Source organism: Notothenia coriiceps, unplaced genomic scaffold (assembly GCF_000735185.1).
Source record: "Notothenia coriiceps isolate Sejong01 unplaced genomic scaffold, NC01 NC01_scaffold00004875, whole genome shotgun sequence".
Lineage (NCBI taxonomy): Eukaryota > Metazoa > Chordata > Actinopteri > Perciformes > Nototheniidae > Notothenia > Notothenia coriiceps.
In genome coordinates, this window is record NW_011337576.1 from 205,394 (window position 1) to 224,263 (window position 18,870).

An 18,870-nucleotide genomic window follows, 5' to 3' on the forward strand; every position below is an offset into this window, starting at 1 on the left:
GTGTGTGTGTGTGTGTGTGTGTGTGTGTGTGTGTGTGTGTGTGTGTGTGTGTGTGTGTGTGTATATGTTTGTGTGTGTGCATCTAAGGCATTTGAGGTAGGATATGTATTTATAACTCCTGTACTTACATTTGTGTACTTTGAGTTGGTTTAACATGCTTAGAAATCAGTGTTGTAATGTAAATGATAATTCTGTGATCTGTTATTTTCACAACACAATTGTTGTAATTCAACAAAAATACACAATTGTTTTTGTACCTGAACGAGTGCCTTGTTTTATGGTCCTTCTATTGAAGAATAATAATATAGTGTGCTTGATTCTTTCAACAACATATTAGCTTTTTCTCTCGGTGTGTCAATGACTTGCATTTAATACACAACCACCACCATGCTCTATGGAATAGAAAGTGTTTTTGAAGCGATTTTGTATAATGATTTCTGATCCGTCTTTCAGAGAAACCGCTTCCCAGCAGATTGTGAGTGTTATGTGAAGATAAAAGAACTGATGACACTCACAACATAACACAGCTCTGAGCAGACAGAAGAGGAGGAACAGCGGGCATTCTCATCCAACATACCTTTATATACACTCTTTATTTGCTAAATAACAATAAAAACACTGTGTCCTCTGCTGTGAGGTGAACAAATGGATGTAATAACAGTAGCAATCTTGTGGAACATTAAAATCCAGATGCTTTGCACAGGACTCTAATCAACACCCTGTTTACAGACCAGTTTATACTGCTTTGTTTTGCTCACACTCAAATGTACACAAAGGACAAAAACTGAGAACAGCGGAGTATCAAGTACTTCAATTAAAGTATTGCTTTTATACCTCTCAGTTATCAGCCTGCGTTACAACACTTGCTGATCTATCTACCCCAGACTGCCCCAATTTATTTTAAATGTGGCTGGTGTTTTAAGGGTGTTGGTGTCAAAGTTACTGTCTTTTCCATTTGAAACTTGCTTTTTGTGTTTTTACGGGGTTTCACGGCTGAGCTACAGTAAAGAAACGACAAAACACAGGCAATTTCATACTAATAAGACCATGAATTGAGAAGAGAGAACATTTACTACAGGCTGCTGAGAGCCCTAAATTTGAACAGAAGAGATATATATTTTTCATACAACTATTAATACCATCCCCCATATTTTACATTAGAGTTAATCTATGAAGGGATAGTTAAATGACTTGCACAGATAAATACATTGAACCAGAACTTTAGATACACATAGGCTTGTTGGTATATTGTATATTGTAAAGAGGTGTTGAAACCCCCAGAACCTAGTGTGGTAATTCAGTTAAATATCTGATACCTACAAAAATGTTTGTCCGCTGCCACCAGGGGGGCCCTCAAAGAAAAAATACATTGTTGCATGTTGAATGTTTATTGTGTGTTTTAATCGTTTTAATACAAGTGCTTTAACACCAGTGGTGGATGAAGTACTCAGATGTTTTACTTAAGTAAAAGTAGCAGTATAAATACACAGTTACAACTTATGAATGTAGTGAAGTCACAATTATACAGTGGGCTTAAATGTAAATACTCTAATAAAGTCAATAACTTTAAAATTGTACTTATTTACCTGTGACTTCTTATACCCACTTTTTTTTTTTTTACAAATAAAATGTGCTCCCACAGATGTGTTTCTTATATTCGTAATTATTGTTTCATGTATAAATATAAAGTGTTAAATAATTATTTTCAATGCGATCAACTAAAGTATATATTTATCTATACAATGTACTACATTGTATAGATAAATATATACATATCTACATTGAATGTAGTATACGAATAGGAGTGAACCATGGATGTATTATAAGAACGGAGTGAACACATGGATGAATTGAACAGGTTGGAGTTTGGACCTCACCAATATGGCCGCTTCGTGCTCAGAACTTCGTCACATCCGTCTTTTGCTCAAAGTGAACCATCGATATCAACCCGTCGCTTCCGGTAATGCCTCCTTTTCGGCAGCGGCTATTTCCTCGCCAACATGCCAGTGAGTATCCACAGGGCGGTGTAAAATGACATTTATACCATTTAATGGAGTGTTGGAGAGCAACCACACGGCTCAATGTTAACGTAAACAGTTAGCGATTCGACTAGTGTCGATTCCAGAGGGTTTCGTTGTATTTTGGTCCCAGAATTACTCAAATACTTATCCACATTTGAGCGCATTGCGAGCGCATTGTGAAACAAGATGGCTGCGCACACATCGCAAACATGGAGCCAGTTATACGGAGGGTCTGAGCGGGCGTATAACCCTGACAGATTAACACTAACAGCCGCAATATCCTCCCATTTTGTTGTTGAGTGTTGACTTAATAAATGTAACATTGATCCTACGTTTATGGAGAAAACCCCGCGATGTATGTGAATACGTAACCTATAGTAATCAAAGTAATGTAGGCCAGCCGAGCAGTCTAACTAGCTTAGCCTGTTTAGCAGCACAAAACACCGCTAATGTTAGAGTTATCTGCTGTTATTTCAGGAAAGGAGTATATTTGAATGCAAAGTGTTTATCTTTTCAGCTGAACAAATATTTTATCTACAATAATAATTTACATTGACAAACCATTAACCTTCGTTCATGTTCCCCTCTTTCTTATCAATTTAGCTCGCAAAAGACTTGTTGCATCCATCCCCTGAGGAGGAGAAGAGGACGCACAAGAAGAAACGTCTTGTACAGAGTCCCAACTCTTACTTCATGGATGTGAAATGTCCAGGTACAGTTTTCTCCATGCAGATTCACCTCAGCAGACTTGCACCACTTCTGCATTGTCAATATGTATCAACATGCCTTTGTTTTGAAGTAAAATACCTGTCTGTTTTCTTCCAGGTTGCTACAAGATCACGACTGTGTTCAGCCACGCTCAGACAGTCGTGCTGTGTGTTGGTTGCTCCACAGTCCTGTGTCAGCCCACTGGAGGCAAAGCCCGTCTCACAGAGGGTCAGTACTTGCAATATTAACATCCTACACAATAATATTTACCTGCTGAATGTAACATTATTAAATGCAGCCTTTTACAGTTGTAGGATAACATCCAAGATTGCAGCATATATGAAATCAAAGTCCTCCAGAATAGGAATGCTCTTGTGGATTTATTCTGCCCTTAAGTCAATTAAAGCAATTTGGCTTCCCATTTTCGGGCGTTAATTACAAAAATATCAGTGTTTTCAAGGAGATGTAAATGTTTAATTTTGTGCAGAGCAATGTCTCATACATTTGTTAGTTTGCTGAAATACTATATATGTCCTCTAGGAACTCAAAATGTATAATCACCAGCTTCTGCAGTATTCATTTATTGATGTTATCATGTGATAGGAGTTATTTACTATTTGATTCAGACGCTGCTACTGTGAAGGATTGGCAATCAAGTGTTTATTGCTTGTTGCTCATGATGGAAATTGCTATAACTTGTCACTTTTTGAATCGATTTATAAATCTCAGCTGTATGAGTGGCAACATTTCTAACAGTTTTGAGGTTGATATTTGGCTGGCTCTTCAGGTCCTGAATAGGGGATATTGATCTGAATTGTGCTTTTATTGGACACATTTTGAAGCTTCTTTGATGCACTGCCAAGTGACTGGACTTCCCTTACCGTGGTCTTCCAATCTCATTCCAGTGCCAGATCAACCTCGGTTTGCAGAAGGGCTGAGCTAGACCACTGGCTCCCTCCTTTCGAAGGCTGAGAACACATAGCGACCTATTAGCTACTGCAGTGTTGGGCTAACAGATATTTTTCAATTAAGCTTTAAGTCTGTAATGTATAACAAAGATGACTCAAATGTTTTAATAATTAAAAAGCCAACAATATGATCAGATTATTAAAAGCAGGAAATCTCTTTGAAACTGGAAACAGCTTTTTTTTCCTTCATTCATGACAATTATTCGGTTATCAAAATGGCTGTGAATCTTTGTTTCCATCAATGGACTAATTGCAGTCTACATCGAGGTATAAAGATAAATCTAAACAGATAAGTTTCAAAATGTTTGGCGGGTTAATTTGATGACAGTCCTGCTGTCAAAGCTTCCTCTTTGAGCTGGTGTAGCATCAGCCAGTGTCGCTCCTCACTGGGGAGTGGGGACAACCTTATCAGTCACATGATGTGAAAACGATGACTCTGTTATTCCTGTTCTGTACAGTTTCTCTTTTGTCTCACCCTCTTTGTCTCCTCTCGCAGGGTGCTCATTCAGGAGGAAGCAGCACTAGCTGCTCTCTGAGCTGAAGGGGAGAGGAGGGGATGGACCGGTTGATATCAGCGCCACTCAACGATCTGATCTAAACCAGACCTGGAGACAGACTGGACAGCTGGGGATTTCCACTGTTCATGTCGAACGATCGGTTTTTGCTGTAACTCCACTCTCCAACCCTGTCTCTCTTAATAAAATATTGTTTTGGCTAAATGAATGGTTTCTATGGTTTATGAATTGTTTGTGCAAAGTCAGCAGTTTCTTTATGGAAAATAGTTGTTTCTCTTAAATGGCCTCCATGTCATTGCAGTGGCACCAGGTCAATGCACAGTTGCATTACTACACTGACAACTAGGACACATCCTTTTTTAGAATTTCACTTTTTTTTGTATTGACATTATTCCAGTTTTTTTTATTTAACATTTTCTGTTCTTTTCTTTTTTTCAAATGACTTCCAAGCACTCGGGTGTTGTGTTGTGTGAGGAGTGTACTCTGTCAACTAATGTTGCATTGATTTGGAGTCGTGGGTCACATTGCATGGATGCTATCGGAAAGAAGAACTATTAAAATCAATACACAAGGTTTAGTCCTTAAAAAACAGACACGTTTATTATATATTTAATATTTTTCATATTAAAATATGAACAAGGAGGTAAAGGGGTGGTGCAGAAATGGTCCTAAATCTGGAAATGAATCAGTATTTTACCCCTTCTGGTTGCCTTTAGTTGAAGGTTTTTTTGTTGTCATTCAAACACATTTGTTATGGTCCCTAAGTGAAGCCCTTTGATAAATTGCGAGGGTGTCAGCAAGCCGTCCTCTGACAACCGACCACTTGGTAAAATGCAGCTTGATCTGGAGTGATTGTCTGTCAATGTCCAACCAAATGGTTTTACTGCTACAGAAACGGTGCTACTTATTTAACTACAATTGTACATACTTCTGTACAAACTCAACTTTGTTATTCACATATTTGACACCATGTAAGAAAAATGTCCCAACATGATCATGTTAGCTGTGGGCCAATAACTCCTCCAGGAGCTTCTTTCTTCCTCCTCATCCCCAGCCTCTAGCTCTCTTCGCTCGCCCCAGCAGTATCAGTCTCCGCCTTCACCTCCCTCTCCCTGAGCAGGTGGCGGATGGAGGAGTTCTGCGTTGACAGGGTCCTGGACAGGAGCGGCATCAGGCTCCTGAAGCCCTCCCTCAGCTCCTCCACGTTCTTCTCCAGGCCGTGGATGTGTGTGTCCAGCTCCGCCCTGCAGCCCTGCACCTCCTCCAGCATGTCATACATCACTGTTTGCATCTGCATCGGGGTAGATGTCCGCATTGGTTTCATTTAGGTTCATGTAGAGAAGAGAAAGAAAAGGCATCAGGCGAATAATAGATGCTACTTTGAAAAAGTTTGTCCAGGTTGGGATAGAAGACGATACGTTCACCTCTCACTCTCACCTTGCTCAGATCCACAAGTGTGTTTCCCTGATCTGCAAGAATCCTCTTCTCTACCTTCACTCGCCGCAGCCTGGACACACGCATATTCAGATTTAGGTGTAATAAGAGGACAGTTAAACAATACTTATTTTATAATAAAATTATCTTACTCCAAAGAGTTTTTTACTAGCATCATATCCAGCTAATCATAACATTAGAAATAGCTTAGAAATATTGCTCAAATGTGAAAAATCAGTAAAACGAGTATGAGTAAATTGATTTCTGAATAATCGTCAACTCGGATATTAGAAAAACATATGCAATCACATGTAATTAATCACTGTAGTGGCAATTTCTTATGTTACCTTATATGCTAAAACCAAATGCTTCTAAAAGCATTGTCGAACACTACTGTACCATTTCCTGATATCTGTTTTCTCTGCATACTCTAATGAGGGTTATTATTCTTAAGCGCTTCAAGGCCACAGAGCTGATTTGGCAGACTATGTTGAAACTACTCCTCTTCACACAAAGTTTGAACTTCCATATTCTGATAACCATTACACTTTCTACAGCTCAAGGACACAGGTGTCTAATAAAAATATGAGACATCCGTGTGAAAGCAGATTTCTGAGGCGTTCCGCCGTGCTACACAAAAACTCTGTCTGCCCGCCCTATCTTGTATATAAGCTTTGCTATTCTGTGACTATTGCGCACACTCCTGCAGACTACCCTGTACTCTGTGAGACTTGTGCCTTCGAGGCGCCTCGAATAAAGAACCAGAAAGACAACTCTGTTTGTTTCACCAGTTTATTGATTGATCATTCTAATTGTATATCTGCACAGTATTGACTAGGTCTAAGATTTCTGTAACATCACTTTTTGAACTATTACTTTTTCAATGGACTGTTACTTTATGGTATAGTATACTATGTTTTTTAATGGCTTTTTTAAAAATACTTTCCTTAGCTTTTCTCTATGATAATTTTATGGCATACTATACCATTACTATTCTATGAAATGTCTATGGCATACTTAAGTATAACTTTTGAAGAAGTGTCATTTTATGTTTATATTATACAAAAACTACGCTTTTACTTTTTGAAAATATTATACAATGGCTTTCTATACAATTATTATTAAATACCTTTTCATTTCTTTTACATTAATGACTAATATTTATCACATACTATGACTTTGTTTAATAATCCTCAGTGGGATAATAAAGTGTGACTTTTTTTGTATTAACTTTGTCAAACAAAATACTATACCATAACCTATCTATGACATTTTTATGGCACTTTTATACGTTCTGTTCAACAGAATAAAACTAATGGCATTTCATAATAAAATAAAGGCACCAATGTAATGTATTGATACAAATATATACAAGTTTCTATAATTATTACCAAACATATAGCAAGTGAGAGATAAAGTGCAGAGGCAGGTCTCAGAGACAGAGAGAGTCTTACTGGTGGATGGCCAGCAGCAGCTTCCTCTGGTGCATGCGGACTCTGGACTGGTCTCTTTCTCTTGACAGCTTAGTGTGTTTGTAGATAAGCCAAGTCTCTCTCAGCACATTTGCTGCGGCAATTTTTATCTTGTGAAAGGATGTAGAAAATTACTCAGGAGTTATTTTATGTTAATGCACAGGACCTGAAAGTGCTGTTATTTACTGCATATGCTAAACAACACCAACATAACGTCTTTAAATCAGATGCACATTCAAACCTGTTCACCTCGCAAGTAAAACATAAATCTGCCTGTTGGGAGAGGTTATTATTCTAGATTTCCACCATGGTTTTAGGCGTTTTGTAATAATTTCCATGCTGTAAACAATTTGTATTGATTCATACTGAAGCAAATTAAACTTATTTCACACCGCTCACAGATTTTTACTTGCTCAAGGGATATTTGGGTGTCAATAAAAGGGAAATAAATAGAATATTGTTAACAGTGCACACAAAGTTCTGAATGTTGTAAAATAAGTTTAAATGTGCTATCTGGTGTGCGAAGATAAAACTGCAAACTAAACTTTTACAAGACACCAAAAATGTGTGTTGCAGAATCTCACTCACTAGTGGGATTATTCAATTAACATGACAGTAAAACAAAGCTGCACTATTTACCCTCTTGGAGATGTGGGAGTCCATCATGAAGTTGTGGACATGTTTCTCCGCTCTGGTCAGCTCCAGCTTCCTGGCGACCACAGCCACCACCAGCACCGTGCAGCCCGCTCCCTGTGAGCATCACACATTTAATATAATGATGTGTCAGAATCTGCCTTTCACTTATTATAGGAGAAACTGTCCGCTCACCATGATCCCAGTGAGGAGGCAGATGCTGCGACCGCAGTATGTGTGAGGCACCACGTCTCCATAACCGATGGACAAGAAGGTGACGGAGACCATCCACAGAGCCTCCATGTAGTTGCTGCTCAGGTCCCTGTAGTTGTGGTGTCTTTAGGAATAACAAGAATATTATATCATTAACATTATAAAATCTTCCATGGCTTAATTGAGTCATTTTCTGATGCTGATTATCTGACTGCTGTCGCTGAATAATTAATGACTGCTCCACCTTTACATCACTGAGGATTGTTTGCCTCACAACAGATACAAAAACTAATATTTATTATCCATTCAACATCAGGTGATATTTCTGGTTGATTATGTTGGAAAGAAGCTGATAATGTAAGAAGGAACATATGATGAGAATTTTTGCATGTGAAAAGATGCTGTGATGATTAAACATCAACAACATTGTGTTTTATTAACAATTATCTATTATAGAACAATTCTGAGAAAGCTTAAAGGTCCCCTATTATGCTCTTTTCAAACAATATATTATAGTTCTCAGATATAAACAATACATGTCTCTGAAGAGTTTTGCTCGAAATACCAAACAGATCATGCATTGTAGCATCCCATAAACCCCTCGGTTTCAGCTCTGTTTCAAAAGTGCTGATTCTGTGTCTGTTACTTTAAATACTAGTGAGCTGCTGCTGGCCACGCCCCTCTGCCATGTTTTGTTTAAAAAACACAATGGTGTGTGACTACCCGATTTGCATGTCTGCCCGATTTGCACTGCGCAAGCGCGAGCTGGTCTGCCATATTGGACAGCTACGTACGGCAATCCAAACAGGATATTTGACAAAGCGACGTTTCGCAAAGAAAAAAAAGAACCAACCGCATTAATCTGAACGAGAGAGATGAGTTATTGTTTATACAACGTAATTTCCCGATTATTTGAGAATAAATCCTTTTAGTGGGTTAAGTACATTCTTAGAATAAGTGAGAAATGGATTTAACTTCTGTTTGACAGCCTTCACACTTGAAAAATAAGAAACTGTAAATGTATGCAATCATTTATGGCATTCAATTATTAATATCTAATTCTTAACTGTGAATTGTTTTCATTTATTTAACATTAGACATGTATTAGTCTGGACAAACTTTTTCTGTTGAGATTCCTGGCAAAGGGAAATTACTTTTCATAAAAACAGTTGATTCAAGAACAAAACTCTGTTATTAGATCAGTACGGACGTCAAATGTCATGTTTGGATTGCCGTACAGCTGTCAAATATGGCAGACCAATTCGTGCTTGCGCAGTGCAAATCGGGCAGACATGCAAATCGGGTAGTCACAGGGTGCTCAAGGAGGAGATTCAGGTGATAGGGTGAGCTTTTACCTTGGTTGGTTATTGGCTAGGTTGCACAACCACAAAAAACATTGTGATATCACAAAGTGGCCAAAATCTGATCAGCTCATTTTCAGAAAGGTTTTTATATACTGTAAATGGATCTATTTTCCTGAAACTTTCCGAAATCCCTTAAAAGAGAGAAAGACACATATTTATGTATAAAAGACATGAAAATGTGGATTTTGCATAATAGGTGACTTTAAGTGGATATACATTTTATTAATTCCTTGATTGTTGCTATGTGCTAATGCGCACCACATTACTGCAACCAAAAAAAGTTTTTTCCTATATTATTGTCAGTTTTCTTCCCTTTGTTTTACATTTTTGGAAAAAAACGTTATATTATGAAAAAAAGAACAACATCAGGAGATATTTGATCTTGTCCGTGTCATCCAGCCAGTAAACATAAATACAGCAGAGTGAAACGTTGATTTGTTGGCTGCAGTACAAACATTTAAGTAATACTGTGTGTGCTATATCTGCTTATATTTGATGGTAATGAAATATGAAGGCCTTCAGCACCTACAGACAGACTCAGCATATATATATCATCACCCACCTCTCACAGACATGTAAGCCCCACGCTGCCACGATCCACAGAGACACGCTGAATATCATCAGCACCGTCCCGGGGTAGGTTGTCATCAGTGTTTTCCCCACAAACCGGGTGTTGAAGTGGATCTAAAGATCACAGACGGGATGCATTTGCGTCACAAATTTTGAAAAGAGGGGCCTACTTAGCCAGACTATTTAGGATAGCACCTGTCAGATTGTGATTATATAATACAGAGGAGATGAGGGATAAGAACACTTGTTCTCAATCTGGCTTGATACATGGATGGTAGGTTTGGCAGTGTGGTGAGGAGACAGAGGTCATTTTCATCACTCTTAAATAGCATTTATAGGGGAAGGGATTAGCTGGGTGCATATAATCAACTGTGGAAAAGAGAGCAGACAAGCAAAGGAGAGCCAGTGAGGGACATAAACCAGCATGTGGAACCACTGGGATTCATGGGAGCGAAACTGTGATAGCCACACCTCAATTGGCACACCTCTACAGAACCCTCGGCCCACCTGGACATAAGACATAAACAGATTTGCAGCAGATGAGATGTTCAAAGAGGAAGCCCAGCCGTAAGCACTGTCCAAAATATAAACTTTAACATGCCATGTATCAAATACCTTAGTTTACCAGTTTGTACAATCATGAGAACGTTGATTTTAAAGGTCCCCTATTATACTGTTTTTCATCAATATATTATAGGTCTCAGATATATTCAAAACATGTCTCTGAAGTGCTTGGCTCGAAATACCAAACAGATCATTGTAGCATCCCATAAACCCCTCTGTTTCAGCCCTGTTTCAAAAGTGCTGATTCTCTGTCTGTTACTTTAGATGAAAATAAGGAGCCCCTCCCCACGCCCCTCTGAGAGATATTTGGTTAAAAAGAACACAATGGTGCTCTAGGAGGAGATGCAGGTGATAAGGTGGGGTGTTACCTTGGTTGGTGATTGGCTAATGGTTACACAAGACAACACATCGTTATGACATCATAAAGTGACCAAAACCTGATCATTTCAGACAGGCTTTTATAGAAATGGATCAGGACAAAAATGAGCAAATCTTTTTTCCTGAAACTTTCAGAATCTCTTTAAACAGAGGGAGACACATGTTTATGTATAAATGACATGAAAAAGTGGATTTTGCATAATAGGTGACCTTTAAAGTACAATACTCAGCTGAATCCAGATCCTGCGGGGCGACCTCTCACCTTATTGAGCGCTCCAATGCTGCGGGATGCGGTGTCAGTGAAGAGGCGGCTGTGCAGCATCATGGCGCGGCCCAGCAGGTAGAGCCTGAGGAACATGGGCAGAGCCAGGATGATCTCCAGCTCCGTCTCCGACAGCGACAGGCGGGCGGGGGTGTGCTGGAAGGTCTGCTGGAAGTACGCCATCAGCCCCACCGGATAGGGATGAATGACCACCACCGACAGCTCCAGGGCTACCAGAGCCACACGGTCAGTCGTCAGGGCAATCCACCAATCTGCTGCACCAATGTCGTGAACATAGAGCTACCGGAGAGGTGGGAAGAGTCAATTAAAGTGACCCAAGATTAAACTGGACAAAAGAGACGGCTGTAGTCAATCTTGATGTATGCCTTGTGACCTAGATAGTGGGGTCACAGGTGAACAGCTGGGGGATTAGAAACAGTGGAAGCAGATTTGTTTTTAAATTGTGCCTGTGCGTCTTTTTTTTGTTTCATATTGACAAGCTCTTTTTTTTATCACACATTTAGTGCAACAGGCTTAGGTTTTCCATCTGTATGTGACAAACCAATATTCTATGGAAGACCTTTTTTTTGCCCCTACAACAATTACACAGGAACTTCACTGATTTTACACATCTTATTCTGGGGACTCGTCACAGGAAGTGCATATGTAGAAATTATATCAATGCAGAGTTCAAGAGGGAACTGCATGTTGAAATAAAATCTATTTAGATGAATGTCACTTAAGGTTATTCTGCTCTTTTAAAACTTCACCATTTTGAGTTACAAAACGTTTCTAACTCATAATGGTAATTTTTGCTTTCTCTTTGTAAAATATAGCATACTTCAAGTCATTCAGATGGCACAGCGTGAGTATGAGAAATATCTCCCTGGTTTGCTGTGATTGAGGGCATAGGTGGATTATTAAAAGATGTTATAAGGCCACCAGACTTAAAGGTTGGGAAACTTTAGTTCCTTTCAATTTGACCGGTTTTAGTACAGCGAGAAATGACTATCTAAGAAGAACAATCTGTAGGAGCATTGTGCCACAGTTTTAAATAATCATTTAAAGGTGGGGTATGTAATTTATTTCAGAAACACTTTTTGTTATATTCCATGGAATCCTCTTAACATCCCGATAGCAATGAATTAAATGCTTTGACAATAATTACATTAAAAAAAATGTCATCTGTGGAAGCCGTAGCGCTGTAAAAAGCACGACCAATCATTTGAGCTAGCCTGGCTAAAATAACTGGATGGCCTACCTGCCTGTCACCCTTGCATCTGTGCACAAACTCATCTCGTGCCCTCATTGGTGATGTGCACGTTCGTTGGAGGAGGGGCTCTGTAAGGAAGTCTGAACTTAGGAAGGGTCAGATTTTTTGCGGTTGTGTACTTTCAAATTCTAGCGCACTCGAGCTGGTTTCTTCAAAATTACATACCCCACCTTTAAATGTGAGAAAGTTTGAAGAAAAAAAACCTGATGCAAAATGAAGAATCAACAAGTTACCTGTATCTCACAGCAGTGATACGCTATGATGAGGCCCAGCAGGATGATCGTAGACAAACTGATGATGGACTTAAGTGAGAGCGAGTAGATGGAGCTCTGTGAAAGACATACACACACACACACACACACACACACACACACCACTCATGACATCATTGTCAAGCTGTCTTTACAAAGCTCAATCTATGAAATGGCCTCACTGATCCTCTGTAACCTTTTAATCTAACATACATTTAGATTATCCACTTGCATGATTTAATGAACATGATCTTATGGCACAGTTTGCATTTTCCTGCAGTTGTTAAGAGATCAATTCTCATACTCAGAGTCAGAATTGTGATAAAAAACAAAACTAAATCTGGAGGTTTTTCTTTTTTTCTTATACAGAGGCTTTGATTAAACTGATCTGTTTTCAGAAGAGATGTTGACTACACTTGTGCAGTGTGATATTTGATTTATTTTTGACTTTTGTCGACCTTTTTTGTCTCAGGGTCTTAGTGAGGATTTCCTATTTTCCTGACCTTGCTGTAGACGCTCCAGGAGAGCTCTGTCTCCATCACCATGAGCAACATCCCGAACAGCCCCACTGCCAGCGCGCAGTCGTTCAGCCGCTGCCTCCTCAGGAACAGAGCCCTCCGGTGCACCAGCCGCCAGCCGATGTTGTGGGTCTTCCAGTACGAGTCGTCTTTGCTCTCCTCCTTGTGCTTTGGGCTGGTCTGGGAATTGGTTTCGGGGTCCGGAGCGGGACCCTCTGCTCCTGGCAGAAGGCCTCTGCCCTCAGTTGGCTCCTGGCCAAGCTGGAACGTCTCATTTTGCAGTTCAAAGTCGTCATCTTTGCTGGTGATGATGATCTCTGGGAGAGTCTGGCGGTCGTGCATCTCCAAGGAAACGCTGCCCGAGGAGCGACGCCCTCTGCTCTCAACATCCTGAACGTCTAAGTGTGGTCTGCGGGGGCTCTGAAGGGGTAATGAACATGGGACGTCGGAGAAAGAGGTGACTTTCTCCAGGAGTCTCTGAGCTTCTGAGTTGTTGGCTTTGCACTGATTATTACACTCCTTGTGAGCTGGGGTCTGTTTAGTTCCTGTTGACTTTTTCTGATATTTCTTCTCTTTGCCTTTCTGTCCCTTCTTGTTGGCGCGAGGTGAAGAGGTCACATAAAGACGGCCGTTGTACAACGGAGTGGTGGCCATGGCCTGGGTTCTGTCCAGCCACACGGTGTGATCAGCTGACAGTTGGACTGTGTGGTGTATCCCACACTGAGGAGAGCAGGCCTGAGGGGGGGGGAGCACCCTGTTGGGGAGGAGGGGCCGCTGGTCCTCCATGTCCTGTCCATCCACCGCTGACAGGTTCATAGAGGGGGAGTGCTCCATGGTGAGAGGGCCTAGAGGTGACGATTCACCAAATCTTTTGAAGAGTTTGAACAAAGTAGGTAGAGAGGTTTAACATTTTAAACAGCAGGTGGAAGGAAAACTACAGCTACTCACATTTTTCACTCATTAGCAGCTTTGTCGTAGTATGCCAAACCATAATGGCTCATGATAATATATATTCTTAATTGTATTATTTTGTATTTGTCAATGAATTATTTATAAATATTTGTTTCAAAACACAGATCAATAGAGTTCTAGACACAACATGTATTGGAGAGATTGCTCAAAAATGTTATAATACTTTTTTTTATTCCTACCTTTTCTAGTCAGGTTTTCCAGTCTGCAAAACTGGTTTTTCTGGAAAGTATTTGAGTATTAAATCTTCTTACGGTTCTGTAGGTCACATCTGTCTGAGTCACAAAGGGATCCTACGTGTAAAATCCAGTTGAACTCAAAAACACCACCTCTAAAGGATGTTCAAAATGTAAAGTTGAAAAATGAAAACAAATCGAGCTTCAACACCAAGGCGCTCCGGCGGGATCAGATATCGGTATTCCAAATGTCCCCGCCCTGAATGTATGAACTTTCCAGCAATCCATTAGCAGCTTCAGCATCACGGAGCCCCTCCCAGAGATCCAAGCTGAGGTTACAAATTCCTCCTGCATATGACCACATAGTAGGTAAATACCCATGGATATCCATTACATTTTGAAGCATTTATTCCCTTGCTTGCCTGTGTACGTTTGTCCACCATCAGGGAATCTACCCTTAAGCTGGTGGGGCTTACTGACAGCAAAGACTCTGAGTTGCAGATGTTGCAGCAAAGGCAAAGAAACGTCATCTGTCCGTTTATTTTTGCGGGATTGGAAGATTTCCTCCTCCCTATGTGTGTGGGTGTTGAAATCAGCTTATAAATGGGTGCCCCGGGTCGGTGTCAGAAATCTGCTCTCACAGTCTTAAAGAAAAGCCATTAAATCACTTTTCATTTGTTATTTCAATAATTGCCTCAATTGTTATTGTGGGAGGATTGCATGGGGTTGTTATAGACTTTTCTGTGTGTTTTATTTTAAATAAATATAATCTTTTTAAAAAAAAAAAATCAGCAGATTATTATTGCAGTTTAATCAAGTCTGACATAGATCTGATACTTATGAGCTTATGAAATATCAAATATGTCACCCCTTAAGCGAACAATATGTACAGAGCAGGCTGGAGTATTAAAGTCATAACAATGACATTCAGCATCATTTATTTATATAAATCCTTGTGACAGATGGGTCTGCAGATAATAGAGCTCCCTCTAAACGGTAAGACCTAAGGAGCAAAGGGGTGGGCGGAGTGCATCCGGATAGTAGCAGGATGAAGCAAGGCATTATTTAATCTGAAGACAACATGTATTTAAAGATGGATCGAGGCTGAAGGAGGGTGGTGGGGGGGATGTGACAGCAGAGGTGGGAGAGCAAGAAAATGTTTGTTAGCAGACAGTCTGCCTTCCCTGCAGATGTAAAACACAATCTTTCTGCTTTAGCCAGATGCTGCTGTCTGGATTTTTAGATTCCTCGCACAAACAATGTCTGGAGGATGGTATTAAAATGTGAAGGAACGATTGTTATTCTGTTTCCTATCTCTCCAATGAATCATATTTTTGTGGGCCTAAAGTTGCTTTCAAATGAAATTAAACTTGGTAATGAAAGCTGGTGGGTTTATGTATGTTATACGGAGGAGTGCCGTAAACCATCTGGAATTCAGATATCTAGAATTTTCTCCTACAGATTTTGTCCAATCAACTTCAAATATTGTCATGTTCAAACCTTAATGATGAAAATTAAACAAATATTTATATTTCCTGGAACACCCTGCCATGTTGTTGTGGCCATTTTCAGCAATATTGAAAACAGCTTTGGTCTTATTTATCAAGTAATACATCTATTTAATCTATCAGTCTTGTTTGTTTGTATTTAACTAAGTACTACAGAAGTGTATGCAGTGATTGTATTATTGGTTCATAGGTTAGAGACATTTGATTGACCCATTTTATCAAGACATTTGAATGGACGATCAAAACGGGTCATTTGATTGCCCCATTGATACAATACATTTAATTGGCGGGTCATTTGATACGCAATGCACTGCAGCACCATCCGTCGTCCCACCAGCACCCCCAATGTGAATGGATGTTTTGGGACCTGCTCATCGCTTCTTGCATTTTCAATGTTGTTTTGATATTCTGCAGGCAGTGAGCTCCCAGCTGTCGGTGCCTCAGTGCATGACTGTCAACACAACAAACCCTTGCGGATGGCATTTGGTAAACAGAGACCATATCTCACATCCTTGCAGATAACTAGATCCTAAAATATGACTGTTTAGTCTGCTGAATTCACACTCACTCTGCTGTGGTGATAAAGTCTACGGACATTCTTAAATTAAGTTGTCCTTTTAATAACCAGACGCTGAGAGGATATATGCACATCTGCAAGCCTTCACATTAATTCAAGTCTCCAGCCAAGGGCTTGTAAATCCTGGCCGCTGTAGCTGGTAGCTAAGTATGTCAATTCCTCTTGCTTCTGTGGCCGGTAGCCAGCAGGTTTTCAATTAGTCCCTCCTATTGCAAATCATCCTTTGGCTGCTAAGAAAGTGAAAATAAACTGGGATATTTTGAGTCCACTAATTGCTCTGGCTGGTAAATGGCACATCTGATTCGTGCCCTGAATCTTTAGAGCACGCCAGTTTCATCTCCTGGTCAGGATATTAATTGCTTCAGTCTGACCTGTTCGGAAACATTGGTCAAAAGATAAGTCCCATTATGTAAACAGCAGTTATAAGGTTTGTGTTTTAAAGGTCAAAAGTGACGATTAGGGTTGATGGAATAGTATGACGTTTTGGGAAATAGGCATATTTGCCAAGAGTTAGCTAAGAGAATTGGTGCTACGCTACAGTGGTCTGCCAAGCCTGTTCCACATATCAAATTATTCTCATCATTTAGATAAGCTTTGAAATGCTCAAAAAGAGAAAGTGGAATCAGCATACAAACTATATACAAATAAAATGATAATCATTTGTTAGACATATGTCGTTATGAGAGCTAACGTCTTGAGGCTTAGTCTCTACTAGCATAAATCACCAACATTTCGGACCAAACGTCACAGTGGAGTTGGTATCTCCAAGAACATAGATCATGATTTGCAATTCAAAATGGAGTTAAGGTAAACGTTTCAGCCTCCTTTTGGTGTCAGGACTTGCAGAAGCAGAACATAATTGTCCATTAGGAGAAGTTAATCAACTCAACTCCCTTTAAGACAAAAAAGGCCACACAAATCAGATGTCACAGGCCAGTGAATGTATGTGCAGGTTCTGTCGATAGCACCCTATTAGGTGGAGGGGACGTGTCAGCGCAGGAGAGGGCCTAATCCAATCAGCAGAGTAATTAAAAACACACAGCACAGCAGCCCTGATGGCTGCATTGTCAGGGACGGCATTCAGCATTTAGCACAGAGAGGGATGAGCTCATGCCGGGTCAGGGAGATGGCCGTCTCCACTGCCGTGCAATTAGAATCACAATCAGCAAAAATAAATTAAAAGGACAGCAAATATGCAGAGTGGGGTCTCACATTGTGTTTTCAATCCTCACTCTCTCCCTCTTTATCTTCATTGAAATGGCTTTAATCCACACCTTGCTCAGTGTTTTAATTCATCTGTAATTATAATTAGTATTGTGTCCTAATTAGTGTCTTTACAGTGTTGGCATCTTTTTGTTGTTTTATTCAGCCCTGTCTATTCCTCGTTACTTAACACCATCACCTAACTCCTCCTGCCAGCTTTGCTGAGCTCCACCCAGCATGCAGTTGGGAAACAAACCACCAGATGTCACCCACACCTTAGTGCATCCAATCTGGTTTTTTTATGAAGCCTAATGAATTTTGGCGTTGGCACAGTGTCACAGTAGTGCTTGGCGCATAACAGCGTTGGGGATTTTTTTCATGAGATGAACTCAAAGTCCATTTTGCACACATTTAGGCAGCAGTATATCCGGGATGCAGCAGTAACAGGATCTCTTCTCGTGACACATTGTACGTCCTCGCTCCACACTTGATGCAGCCTTTCGTGGTTTCAACCGGTGACTTAGCCATCCTTCTCTTCGCCTCAGAGGGCCACTCTCCATCCTGTGTGTGCAGCCGAGCATGAATCTGAGGCTCGGGAGCGCTCTGGATGTGTGACAGGCTTCCTTGGAGAGGGGTAATTCTGAAGGGCAGAAGAAGTAATAGGGTCATCTATTATACAGTCAAACTCTTTCTTCCTCCTCTCTTGCCCCCGCCCCCGCCTTCCTCCCTCTCCTCCCTCTCTCCCAATCTTTGGTTTCTCGCTGCCTCTGTCCTTGCATCAGCATTTCGTGAGGACAAATGAGAAGTAGAGTTTAACTATGCACATTCCCGATGCCCTCCTGCAGAGCCCAGCACTTTCGCAATTAAACTGGAGTCCATCTCCCCCTATGATTCAAAACTCACCCCCCACTGAATGGGGGCAGCTCACACACACTTTGAAATACAAACTTACACACACTGTTCCAGTCTAGCAGTGCGTGACCGTAACCACTGGGGTGGGTTATTATGTGTAACTAAGCTGCCATATTTCATCCACCCCTAAGGCACAGTAGGAGATATGAAAAGGGAATGAAAGTATAACAAATGAGTATAACACATTGATTCACTTTGTACAATTGTCTGCTTACATGCATGGACAAAAGAGGAATAGAGACACAACATCCAGAGGTGATTCTTTCCCAAAAACAAAAATGTAAAGCGTGTCTGTCTTTTGTGCTCAACTACTAACAGGAAAAAGCATAACTTAAGCATTTTCCACTTCTCTGCATTGATTGGCTCGCCTTTCTTTTTTCT

The 18,870-nt window shown here is 40.3% G+C and overlaps 2 protein-coding genes across 2 annotated transcripts; one reads left to right on the top strand and one right to left on the bottom strand.

The window, feature by feature from the left end:
- The first annotated feature begins 1,900 nt into the window (after nucleotides 1-1,900).
- LOC104942645 (40S ribosomal protein S27) lies at nucleotides 1,901-4,420 on the top strand. Its single transcript, XM_010767896.1, has 4 exons — nucleotides 1,901-2,006; nucleotides 2,625-2,733; nucleotides 2,847-2,957; nucleotides 4,194-4,420. Exons 1-4 carry the CDS (start codon nucleotides 2,001-2,003, stop codon nucleotides 4,220-4,222), a joined length of 255 nt encoding a protein of 84 aa, XP_010766198.1. The 5' UTR covers nucleotides 1,901-2,000; the 3' UTR covers nucleotides 4,223-4,420.
- An 849-nt stretch (nucleotides 4,421-5,269) lies between these two features.
- On the bottom strand, nucleotides 5,270-13,978 carry LOC104942651 (small conductance calcium-activated potassium channel protein 1-like). The gene is made up of 9 exons (XM_010767900.1): nucleotides 13,130-13,978; nucleotides 12,609-12,704; nucleotides 11,103-11,402; nucleotides 9,891-10,012; nucleotides 7,947-8,088; nucleotides 7,758-7,868; nucleotides 7,101-7,228; nucleotides 5,650-5,719; nucleotides 5,270-5,503 (listed from the first exon to the last, which is right to left on the bottom strand). Exons 1-9 carry the CDS (start codon nucleotides 13,976-13,978, stop codon nucleotides 5,270-5,272), a joined length of 2,052 nt encoding a protein of 683 aa, XP_010766202.1.
- Nucleotides 13,979-18,870: the final 4,892 nt, after the last annotated feature.

Bases quoted from the DNA above. Each gene is read 5' to 3' on its own strand.
- LOC104942651 (XM_010767900.1), bottom strand. From the start codon at position 13,978: ATGGAGCACTCCCCCTCTATGAACCTGTCAGCGGTGGATGGACAGGAC. The intron at 11,403-12,608 runs GTAACTTGTTGA...CCTCTCCGGTAG, and splicing joins ATCACTGCTGTGAGATACAG to CTCTATGTTCACGACATTGG. The intron at 7,869-7,946 runs GTGAGCGGACAG...TGATGCTCACAG, and splicing joins GCCTCCTCACTGGGATCATG to GGAGCGGGCTGCACGGTGCT.
- LOC104942645 (XM_010767896.1), top strand. The intron at 2,734-2,846 runs GTACAGTTTTCT...GTTTTCTTCCAG, and splicing joins CATGGATGTGAAATGTCCAG to GTTGCTACAAGATCACGACT. The intron at 2,958-4,193 runs GTCAGTACTTGC...CTCCTCTCGCAG, and splicing joins CAAAGCCCGTCTCACAGAGG to GGTGCTCATTCAGGAGGAAG.